We start from the raw sequence: 13024 nt of genomic DNA, 5'->3' as shown, positions 1-13024 counted from the left end.
TTCGATGATCGAAACTGCATCTTAGATGTGTATATTGGCATCGTCTTCAGCAACAGATGCTCATGACTAGAAGACAAATCAGGGGAGATGACTACTGCACTTTTAACATACGTATCAGACTTACCGCCCAATGAACAAATGTCATTGTTCTGGGAACATTCCCATTTTTCTCTGATGATGGCTATTTGTAGATGTTTGGTAAACTGTCAGTAAAAATGGATCGCTTCTTGGCATAACGACATAGAGAAACTGAACCTTGTCATACTGTATCTTCAGAAACCCAAGAGTTTCGGCTCTTCTTCACAACGGATGCCATTTTTTTAGTCTTGATTTTCCAATTATCGCAGAGAATTTAAACCAAACAATCGCACAATAAATTTGTGAATATTCAATAAAAATGTTTCTAACAACTGGTAAAGGTACAACTAATAAACATATTGCTAACCATCCTACGAGTTCACTTTATACTTCTGCCATGCCAAAATATTCATTCAATAATTAATAAATTCATAATACATGAAACATCAAAAAATTACTACGGTGCAAAACTACAATCTTCTAGAACCTGAACTTCATAACACATTAGTTCCCAGATTTATTATTTATCCATAGTTAGCTACCCCTGTATATATTGTTAAATTAAGTGTAAAATAATACTGAAAAGCGGTATATTATTTGAGTAATATGGCACTTAAAATCACTAGATAATGAGGCTGGTTTTATGCATTTTTTCCGCCAATACTCGGTAGTCTCCACCGAATAACATCATCCAAGTCTAACCTTTACAAGATGTCAGAGGTTCACCATTTAGTTGAGTGATAAAAAAGTTACAAGAGTGACAGCAAGCATATCGCACTTGTCCATGACATGGTTTCCTACTCTGCATACGCCTCTAAAAACAGGCGGTTGATGAACCTTAGAATTGGTTTTTTGAAGTTTTCAGATGATATGGCCTTCAGAAAGGATATGGATTTACTGCACAAGATGGAAAGATTTTGTACCCAACCAAAACAGCCATATCTTCTCTCATCATTTCATACCTGAAAGCTATGAGAGGAATACAGCGTAATTTCCACAATGATCCTTGCACACAGCAGTTATAAAATATGATTAGCTTACCTGAAAACTGATAGATTCTAATTCTCTGTACACGAATGCCACCGTCACAACATACATGTATTTATATTGCACGCGATTACATGCCCCTACAACCATAGGCTATTCCGACAGCTGAAAATAACATGTACTGGTCGAATGTAGGTATGAATTTAGAATCCCTTGAGGGAATAGAACAATATTTATTGTGAAGTGGATAGAAAGAAAGAATAGTAAATAAATATTAACTCTTAAGATAAACACACAAAATGCACAGTGTAACACAGGATAAAGCCAGAGCTTACCCGTAAGTACTGCCAGTTCGGTTGGAAATGCCTGGACAAAGATCAAATTCAAAGTCTGAAAACTCTGGCCAGAGATGTCAGTGTCATAAATTGGAACTTCAACATCATCTACTGTGAATTCAAATTGATACTGTAGTATATTTACTTCAGTGTAGCTAGAAGCCATCTTGAAAATGACAATGTTTTCATATGAATTCCCAGGTTATTTAGGCCAGCTAAAGTTAGGTTGGCCATCTGTGACAAACCGGTGAAGCAGGCAGCCAGCTGGAGATCGGCTAGGGCAGTAAATCTTTTGTTTTCAGTGGATTTAAAGTCATTATTACCTTTCTCAGAAGCGTTCTCTTTAATATACTATTATAAATAGGTGATAATCTTTTTAATTAGGGCCAATAGGCAAATCTGGACACTAATCCTGTAATGACTCTTTCCCCTGTCATTAGTAACCAGTAACATGTACATGTAATTCTTTGAAAATAGATAATAATACACGATATAGGTGACCTATCATAACAACCTACAATGTTAAATCTTACTGACGTGCTGCTGTTTTGTTTTTCGAAAAAGGGCCCGTTTATTTCCATGTCAACTGGCGGCCCTGCTGGCCTCTCGATTTTCAGGGCTTTCGGAGTTCAGTTAAACTTCGGGTGTGGCTTACTGGAGTACTGTCGCTGTTTTTGTCTGTTAATTTTACATGTGCACATGTCAAGGGTTCATACAAATGTGTAAATGTGTTAAAGGTAATAGGCTACATTTGCATGAGACCATGACGTCTCGTGCAAAAAATACACTTTTCATTGAACTTTCATTTTTAACTCATCATTCTTTCCTAAAAAAGTTGATGCTCTCTTTATGATTTTTTTGATTCACTCTGATTGCATCAGAGACAGTCTAGAACCAAGAGCTTGAACTAGGTTGCCCATGGATCCCAGTGTGTAGGCTTCCTATGCCCCGCTTGGTCGAAGAAGATCATGATGCACTCCCTAAAATTTTTACAAAGTGGCTAACACTTTGTGGCTAAGTGCATGTTGCGCCCTCCGGAATGTGGCAATTGTTAATGAAGCACATTTTTGGAGAAGGTTATAAAAAAGAAGCCGCAATATGAGCCCGCTTACCAAGATGTGGAACTCCAGCAGTTCTGGTGACGGTGGAACATAGAATACAAATTCCCATGTGAGTGAGTGCTTGGGGTTTAACGTCGTACTCAACAATTTTTCAGTCATATGTTGATGAAGGAATCCTTAGGGTGTATGTAATGTGCCTCCTTGTAGCAGGACTGACTTCCACCACTCTTTTATGTAGTGCTGCTTCACTGAGACAACTTACCGAAGACAAGTAAGCCATCCTGCACGAGCCATTAATCTGATATGAGTCAACCAGTTGCACTATCCCCACTTCATGCTGAACGCCAAGCGAGGAAGTTACAACTTCCTCTTTTAAAGTCTTAGGTGTGACTCGACCCAGGATTGATCCTGGATCTACCTCTCCCAAAGCGGATGCTCTACCAACTGTACTATCCTGGCCGGTCAAAAATTCCAACGTCACAGACTACACATTGTGCTGAATACGGGTCTTGGTACAGTTGCTGCACTGTGAACTCTGACGTTGATGAAGGCAAGATTCATTTACTTTGTGACATACTTCACCATGCTACACCAGCACTCATCTGATGACTTCCACACATCAGAATCAGAGAGCTCCAAAGTTAACATAGTAGGAAACATGTAACACTGAGTTACAATTAGCACAATCAGAACTGACTGTTCCTACACACATGCATTTTTTGTACCAACATATTTGGTCCTTGGCCTACATTGGTAGAAAGAAACCCTAAGATAAACATTGAAATGGCCACTTAAAGTTTCCCTTCACCCTCATGTTTGGCTTCATTTTGACATTAGCATATCTATTCTAGGAAAACGTCAAACTCTAATGCTTATCTTCAGGTTTCTTCCTACCAAGGTAAGCCCACAACCTAACTATATTAATTAACTATCGATTTTATTAAAAATGCCTGAAGGAAAAGTCATACCATAACCTTAATGGAGCACTAGCTACGAGCGCTTCAGTCAGACCTCATCTTCTGACAGGCTAAATCTTATCAAGGTTGTGAATTGTGCTAAGTTACAAAACGATAGGAGATCAAACATGTCATAAGATATGCTACTTTGTTTTGTCTCTCCACTGAATAGTTGTGTTTTAGCCTTGTATTTAGCATAAATGAACTCTTTGTGCAGTAGCTGTACAGAAAAAAAACTGTTAAACTGTTTTGAAAAACGCAAGTTTGGTGGGAGTTATCTTTAATAATGTACATGTACCAGTGTCAGTTGTTGATGCGGGCGTTTTTTTATTTGAACAAATAGCGTGAAAAGTATCCTTCTTCGGTGAGTCCGACACATCAGAAAGCGTTTCGCATTGAAAATCTCGTGGATGCGCCATTCGAATCAGAGTCAAACATATTCGCAGCTAAAGTCAACAGTGTCATACTACTATAGCGTTCTAATGTTGTTGTTGCAAGTGATACGTTTGGTGTAGGTGATACTGACGAAGAAAACCTGATTCAAAGCAAAATCGCACAGCCTCCAAGCACTTAGGAGGGTTCTGCAAAGTAGGAAACAAGCCTGATTTCAGTAAATTATCTTACCTCACAGACAAAAGTGCAACAACTTTTGTTTATCTCTCTCCCGTTTGACAACGACCTGTCATTGTTTGCTCGTTTGGGGGGTCCATGCTGCCTTTCCCGCGCACTTCCATCCTCCGCAGTGGGAAAACGTCCGAAGCGGACCGAGCAAGACTTATAAAATACGAAAACGGACTTTCGAGACTTCTATCATTGGAATGAAATTAAACATAACGGCTATGATGTTGGCATATTTCAATGTCTCAAAAGTTACGTAAAAACTGATTGATATACAGAAAAAAGGAGTGGATCCCACTGCATGGGAGTGGGATTGGGAGTGAAGGATATTATACATAGGCCTAATATGTCAGAAGTTGGTGACGAAATTTGTTGTCACTAACCTTAAAATTCAAGACCGAACATGATGAATCATGTTCATTGAAGATTGTGGGCATTTGCTTTGTCTAACGATTAAACTTATGGACTGCCTTCTTCATCAAAATACTCGAGGACGGAAATATCTATAAAAAATGTAAATGTGTGTTGTGGGGGCGGTGAAACAGCACAAAATTCTCGTATGTGCAGGGGCAAACGGAGGGCTTGTCATTCGGCAACAATGTTGCAAGATGTTGCAACAATTCTGATCCGACTTTTGTTTCTCAACTGTCGTGATGTCACGGTTTATCACATCATAGGGGAGCGAATACAAGCACAGTGACTTAGTTGAACGGTACCCTGCATACCTTAACTTAGAATTGCCATTATTTAAAAAGAAAAGAAAGACAGAATAAATAGAATCCAAACCCAATGACCCCATCAGGTTGGAGCACGTAGTGAGCCTTGTGCCGACGCGTCTGTTTGACCATGGAGGTATATACCCAGGGTTTTACTAATTTTTACAAAATTGTTTGAGCACGATTGAACATTTACCCGTTCTTTTCCAGTCGATCACTGAGGTTTAGTACTAGAGATGATGACCTAATTCTTGCAACAATGTTGCAGACCAAGCCATATCCAAGGATGTGTAATTGAATACTGGCTTTTCACCGTTTATGGCTAGCCGACAGGCCCATCGTCTTTCTTCCTGTCGCACTCAACAAATCGCCCGAAAGCCTTTCTCTATTATTGTATCCATGAGCTGTGAAGTTCTTTTGTCTGTATTTATCTATTTATCTGGCTGTTGTTTTATGCCTTTGTCAAAGAAGTTTCACTTAACTACTCGCGATGACTGTCACGCAGTTTTACGGATGTGCCCGTAGTAATGTTGTGTTTTCATGGACATGAGACTGTGTTTGCGATTACTATAGTTCTTCTGAGATTTAGAACAACATAAATATATCATAATGTGTCCACTGGTTCTGCGTGACCTTTGTTCAAAGAAACAGATACAGCTCTAACCGCAGCTGACAAGACCAGGACAAGTGGAAACACTACAGCGAAAGCGGCAAGGAATCGCTTGAGTTAACGCAGACGAAATCGTATACCTGTAGAGCACGACATAAACCACAGACCATTGGTAGGCCTACATGTATATGTTACTGGCGAACTTACCGCATATGACGCACGAAATACACACCGTGTTAGTGGAAGATGGGTGATTTTCAGGAACGGTTAGATTGGACAGACGGACAGACGTCACTGAGCCAAGCCACCACAAACAGTTTAAGGGCAAGGGAATTTTACAGCGTGTAGGGCCTATGTCCCTGGCCGGTATTGTACCCGCACCTCGTGACCAATGAAGGTTAATTCCTTGATTGGTGGAATTCACTGACAGTGAAGTAGATCAACAAGTAGGCCCCTACTGCACTCGAAATGGCAAATGGAGTACCGGCACAGAGAAAAAGGTCACGCGAGAATCTACATGATATTGTCATGGGGAGGGACATCTCCTTAATGACATTCACAAAACATATGTATATAAGCTCGCATTTCAAAGGCACTTCTAATTGATAATTCAAAATGATAATTTTTAATGAGAGTTTTAAAGAAAGTTTGATAAGGGCAAATAAGGGCAGATATTCTGAGGATCAGTCCATGGTTTCAGTTTGTCTCTTGCATCACGTAAACCTTCGTCTAAAACACGGCGGAAATGAAATTTTGCGAGAAAAAAGTGCGTCCTTTCTTTTTTAGTTGTGCAACAAATCAATTTTTCTCGCGGTGTGACACAAACAGCCTAAAATGAGACCTTAATGAGATGGCAATCACGGTAGAGCACAATGGAGTTTGTCTCGTTAAACCGTGTTATAAATGGATTAATCTATAGTATGTCAAACTGATGCTCAGATTGTAAATTCTTGTAAGAGTAATAAGAACAACATGTACACAATAATAAATCACTAGACTCCGCAGGTCGTTTTATTACCTGACTTCTTTCAAGTTAATAACATGCAGTTTTGTGTATGGTTAAATTAGAATCTACAAAATTCCCTGCCCCAAGACGGCGATTGAGTCCACGACTCGCCGTAAGCTGTCTATCTTACGACTTTACCGCTTCCCTCTAGATCTATTTTTTAATATGCAAATATGGGTTTTGTCTTTTTGAAATAATACACTATATATATATATATATATATATATATATATATATATATATATATATATATATATAGTACCCTGTATCCAATGAATGGGCGTGGAGAGTAATTTGTTTTACAATAGGTGCACCAACATGCGGTGGCCACAAACTCCACGCATTAACATTGTTTTGCATGACAAAATTTCCTTATATCCAACCATACTGCTGTCAGATCATGTACTTCAACAGATAAAATTATATTCATATGGCAGTGTCAGAAACAGAGCTTACATTGAAATCGCTAGAAGTATGAGGTAACTGCTGTCGCCCTCCGCCAAAACATGTTGAACTCCGACGAATCTCCAGCATGCCACTGTTTTTTTTTTTAAATAATTATGACACCATTCAAGGCAATGGGTTCTGCCGGTGAAACCGAGCTTAAGGACTTTAACACTATGAATTAGAAAAAGTCGCCTTCATTTTCCTGGCAATAAACTTGAAACATATCAATGTATAGAGCTTGTGTTGCTACATGTCATTGACTAAAGGCAATTTTGTTAGCGAGTATGACTGATTTTACCGACAGTTGAAAATAGGCGACTCTCTATAAGAAATAGACCTTAGCTTGTCTCTTGATTTCCCTAAGGTATAGGTCTGTCCCCTGACTTCCGTGATAGCTGGCAGATGGTCACATGTAACCTATGAAGTCGGCCTCTTACCTCCGTCTTTTTGTGGTTTGAACTGGGTCTGCTGTCCCTGTCAGGGACATGATTGTCGACTCGTTAAGATCCAGTCACACAATGAAATGTCTTTTTTTGTATTAGACATTTTTCTGTATTAGAATGGGGAAAAACACTGCACCACAAATGTAACTTTCTGAAAACTAATTGAACAGGCAGTTATGTACTAATTAATTAGTGGACCACGTGTGCTCTCAACCAGGATTCACGTATGATTTCGCTATAGTTGCCGAACATGACGTAATACCATGACTTGACAATTATCCACTCTACTTCATGATAACACTTATCTAATGCAGTACAACATATATCTTTACTCACACAGAAAGTATGTTAATCCGAACTCTTCCTTGAGGTACAACCTGTTCTCCACGGCGACTCCGTTAGATCACTGTACAATGAAGGATGACAGATTATGACAGAAATACGGACTTAAAATTGCCAAAGTATGAGAAAAATGATCACATTATAAAGTTTATTTTTTACATATGAAGACAAAGGTTAACCATAACGAAATTTTGGCTGCACGTAGAAATATACACAGGAAAGATATTTTACTTGTTAACGTTGATATTTATACTATAAATAAAAAAAAAAAAAAACAGCGCCTCGCTTGAACCAAAAAATTGACGTTTTTGATCGAGAGTGCATTTTTGGAGGGTTCTTACTAAGCAATGATCTCTTTTATGACATTATAACTTTTATGAGTGTTTCGACCAAGTTTTATACTTCTGATTCGGAAATTTACAGAACTGTGGTGGGATTTTGAAATTTGCACTTTCTTATCGTACCTATGGGGTCGATTTTCCGCCTTACCGCACCAGGTCCTGGTAAAGCGAAGACAGAAAGAGTTTGGAAATATTTAAGCCTACTTTTAACTCAGGTTTTTTAAAAATGTGTCACCACAACTATATAAAGAAGAGCGGAAACAGATCTGAAGAATAGATGAAACATTCAAGTCACAAAGAAAAAAAAACAGCACAGAATTAAATTCCTGCGTGTGACACAGGGCAAAAAGGCTTTCTCCGCCAATCTGTAGAACTGGTCTTTTGTTCAGTTTTGTTTGAGAGCGTTTTAGTTAATTATAGGTTTTAATCCATCAATACATCCATCCATCTATCAATCAATCAATCCATCCATCCATCCATCCATCCATCCATCTATCTATCTGTCCATCAATCCATCCATCCATCCATCCATCCATCTATCTGTCCATCAATCCATCCATCCATCCATCCATCCATCTATCCATCTATCTGTCCATCAATCCATCCACCCATCCATCAGTCCATCCACCATCCATCCATCTATCTGTCCATCAATCCACCCACCCATCCATCAATCCGTCCATCTATCCATCCACCCATTCATCCATCCATTCATTCATCCATCAATCCATCCATCCATCCATCCATCCAGCCATCCATTCATCCATCCAACCATTCATTCATTCATTCATTCATAGTTATTCATTCACCCATCCATCCATCCATCCATCCATATATTCATTCATCCATCCATACATTCATCTTTCCATTCATCCATACATTCACACATACATCCGTCCAGAGACAATGTTAAAATAATTTGTGGCGTCATTATTGTTTTATTTGCGTGCCAATTTTTCCTTAATAGAGAGATCATTTTCGTGGAACTTCCCCATTACACCAGGCAAGTAGCCTGATATCAACCGGATGAATGGTCGTGGGGAAAATCAAGGGACACATAGGACACGCATAGACAGATTTACAGTTTGATATTTGTAAGCATAGGCAATAAATAATATTCAGTAATTAAAAGCAAAATGACAATAACACGTGGAATTGAATATGCTATACGTTTATTCCTAGATTTATTCAAATTAGGGCTTACAATATCCTTTAGTCATTGTTCAGAGAACATGAGGATTAACACCCTATCTCTACATAAGTTTACAGCGGTGGTAGTAGCTGTATTTTGTGTCATTGCTAAAATTCATTGAATGAACAAAATTTGCTCTTGAATTTTTTATTCTTGGATAAATGAATTTTCAGTCAATGCTAAATGTTTAAAGACTCCCTTTTCCACAACAAAAACACATACATCTGCCAACAGTCACAAGTTTGTTAAGATTGGCGAAGGTAAAAAGTTCCATGCAGACTTACTCTTCGATCTGAGTAAAATGCTGACATTCAGAACTAATAAACGTATGGTGCACCTTACCACTATCGTGCGAAAATGTGGTAAAAAAAACCATAATGGTAGACATCCACTTGGAATGCTTGCTATTCTATCGTTGGCTTAATAAAATACGTCCAGAAATAAAAGTTATGTTAAAATGTATGAAATCGGTACTTTTCCACACAAAACACCAATAACGATGCGGATTGATAACTAATATGTGTCGGAGTGTTTCTTTTTTTCGAATTTCCTAATTTTTAGGTCTTATGTCACATTTTGTTTTCCTGGAGTCAGTTCCTCTATGTTCGTTTCAAAATGTCGACCACCTCCATTTAAGCGTCCTCTTCGGCCTCCCCTTCCTCGTCAAACTCTCCCTCCTCCTCGGCCGTGGCGTCTTGGTACTGTTGGTACTCGGACACCAAGTCGTTCATGTTAGACTCAGCCTCAGTAAACTCCATCTCGTCCATACCCTCACCGGTGTACCAGTGCAGGAAAGCCTTACGACGGAACATGGCCGTGAACTGTTCGGAGATTCGCTTGAACAGCTCTTGGATGGCTGTACTATTACCGATGAATGTGGCCGACATCTTGAGACCACGGGGTGGAATATCACAGACGGCGGTCTTGACGTTGTTGGGGATCCATTCGACAAAGTAGCTGCTGTTCTTGTTCTGTACGTTCAACATCTGTTCGTCGACTTCCTTCATGGACATACGACCACGGAACATGGCGGCCACCGTCAGATAACGGCCGTGACGGGGATCGCAAGCGGCCATCATGTTCTTGGCGTCAAACATCTGCTGGGTGAGTTCTGGGACTGTCAGGGCTCTGTACTGTTGACTACCCCTGGAGGTGAGAGGAGCAAATCCGGGCATGAAGAAGTGGAGACGGGGAAAGGGTACCATGTTGACAGCCAGTTTACGCAGGTCAGCGTTGAGTTGGCCTGGGAATCGCAAACAGGTTGTCACACCGGACATTGTGGCCGAGACCAGATGGTTCAAATCCCCGTATGTTGGGGTGGTCAACTTCAGGGTTCTGAAGCAAATGTCGTAGAGAGCCTCGTTGTCAATACAGAAGGATTCATCCGTGTTCTCGACCAGCTGATGGACGGACAGGGTGGCGTTGTAGGGTTCCACGACTGTGTCGGATACCTGTGTGATGTCAAACATTTGAATCACACTTTACATTTTGACATCAGTAATGTGCTGTTTTGTGTCAACAAAACATATAGAACTTCCAAAAAAACTATTAACTTTTCCCCCACACGTTGCCAACATATATTAAAATACGTTTAAAGCGATACAGAATTTTCTGGGTTAAACCCTGCACTCTTTATCACGCTTGAAAAAAAATCCCATTCAACCACAATTCTGTATATCTTTAATAGAGGATATAGTCTTAAAAAATATATCGTCAATTACTTCCAATTTTGTGGATACCAACCATATATACATGCACAGAATTTGTTTATGTACGATATTATTTGTTTGCATCGCTTACACAGGACTCAGCTGTGATAGTGGACAAACACCTTACCTTTGGGGAGGGGACGACGGAGAAGGTGTTCATCACCCTATCGGGGTACTCCTCTCGGATCTTGCTGATGAGAAGGGTACCCATTCCAGACCCAGTACCCCCACCCAGAGAGTGGGTTAGCTGGAACCCTTGTAAACAGTCACAGCTCTCGGCCTCCTTCCTCACAACGTCCAGAACCGAGTCGACCAGCTCGGCCCCTTCCGTGTAGTGGCCCTTAGCCCAGTTGTTACCAGCACCGCTCTGACCGAAAACAAAGTTATCTGGTCTGAAGATCTGACCGAATGGACCAGATCGGACGGAATCCATGGTACCGGGCTCCAGATCGACCAGGACAGCACGGGGAACATACTTGCCACCTGTGAATTAGATGGCGATATATATATATATATATATATATATATATATATATATATATATATATATATATATATATATATATATATATATATATATATATATATGTGAAAAGAATGACTAAACATCCTAATAAATCAAGTATTGGTCATCAAAGGGATCATTGAAAACTATCTCTAAAATGACATCCACTGATTTTTAAAATTTTGTAAGATGTCTTTTCCAGCCTTACGACAATGTTTCAAAGTGAGCTTTCGGTCCAATGACATCATCGAGACATTTTGTGTAACTAAATCTATAAAACAGCTAACCTGATGTATACAAATGGCGATGAAAGGAAAAATCATGATATAATGAAAACAAAGCTATTATTTCTGTACATAATCCATAGAACCCACCTTAATATACAAACTATAAACATGTACACAGAGTTTTCAATGATCAATTGTTTTATTCCACTTTCAACTCAAAACGTCATTTAATTTTTTCTTGAATATTTTTTCTGCCTGCTGTAAGCTAAATACATAAAATCGCACTTCAGTGGAATGTCATCTTGGTGTGATCGAAGTGGAATTAGAATTTAGAATTAAAAATATTCTCAATACCTGTAGCCTCATTGTAGTAGACGTTGATTCTCTCTAACTGGAGATCAGAGTCCCCGTGGTAGGTTCCTGTCGGGTCAATACCGTGCTCGTCAGAGATCACCTCCCAGAACTAAGACAAAAAATGATAAGAATAATATAATGTATTTATTGTTGTATATATGAGTGAATCCATTTCAGTATATAATGCATACAGGCGATAATGTTTGAAAGTTATAAAGTCTTCTGCAGAACACGTTATGGATTGCTTCTACATGTCTTTTTTGACATGAACTGAAACCGTGATCAAGCTATGAATGATGAAATGGTGAAAAATAAAAAAAATGAAAAAAAAACATGCTTATAAGTTGTAATGAAATTGTCCTGTTACTTATACGAGCTACTCTCCGTGTTAAGTCTTTATCAAAATATGTTTCTTAGTATAGTTTTATTTTACTGCAATTGAATTTAATTGTGAAATATGGTATATGCTTATATGAACTATGAACAACATTATCAGTTGCTGACTTGCTTCATTATATATAGATACGGTCAATGCCCAAATGAAAGCACTGATGCTACATGCATTTCTATGTGCTTATTATTAACATAGTGAATTCTCACCTTAGCACCGATCTGGTTCCCGCACTGGCCGGCTTGGAGGTGGACGATTTCTCTCATGGTGTTGGATGGGGGGTGGGGGAGTTGCCTTGGGTGAAGGTGCTTCTGGTAGAAAGCTAGTTGCTGAATGTTGGTGCTGATTCAGCTACATTTATACCTGATAATGACATGATTACCCATAGCAACGGTTGAGAATGCGCGTAAAATGTAGTGCCGATACAGGAAATAAAGAGGGTATCCGAACACAATAGCCCTTAAAAATAACCCAGTAGGTTGGCGGAATGATATTACCATAGTGAGAGGTTCGTGTCCTGGTTTAAACACGTTCTTTCCACTACATGGCTGCAATATTACCAAACAGGCGTAATTATGCGCTCATTCACTCGTAGTCAGCGGCTAAGAAAGCGCTGCTGCACTTAAGCTGATTAACTTTATGTAACGTGACAAAGTAAATGGGTGGGTTCTTCTGGTTTTTGAATGCAATAATCCGGATTAGTGTT

At 39.3% G+C, this 13024-nt stretch overlaps 2 protein-coding genes across 2 annotated transcripts in view; both read right to left on the bottom strand.

Annotated features, from left to right (window-relative positions):
• LOC135474047 (uncharacterized) overlaps nucleotides 1–4112 on the bottom strand; it is a 28629-nt gene extending 24517 nt beyond the window's left edge. The window contains 1 exon segment of the mRNA XM_064754039.1: nucleotides 4042–4112. The gene's annotated coding sequence lies outside the window, so the exon portion shown is untranslated.
• A 5652-nt stretch (nucleotides 4113–9764) lies between these two features.
• LOC135474048 (tubulin beta chain-like) lies at nucleotides 9765–12584 on the bottom strand. Its single transcript, XM_064754040.1, has 4 exons — nucleotides 12528–12584; nucleotides 11928–12036; nucleotides 10969–11324; nucleotides 9765–10583 (listed from the first exon to the last, which is right to left on the bottom strand). Exons 1-4 carry the CDS (start codon nucleotides 12582–12584, stop codon nucleotides 9765–9767), a joined length of 1341 nt encoding a protein of 446 aa, XP_064610110.1.
• Between the last annotated feature and the right edge of the window lie 440 nt (nucleotides 12585–13024).

Source organism: Liolophura sinensis, chromosome 8 (assembly GCF_032854445.1).
Source record: "Liolophura sinensis isolate JHLJ2023 chromosome 8, CUHK_Ljap_v2, whole genome shotgun sequence".
Classification (NCBI taxonomy): Eukaryota; Metazoa; Mollusca; class Polyplacophora; order Chitonida; family Chitonidae; genus Liolophura; species Liolophura sinensis.
The sequence above is the reverse complement of the archived record's forward strand: the minus strand, read 5'-3'. Positions and strand labels throughout refer to the sequence as shown.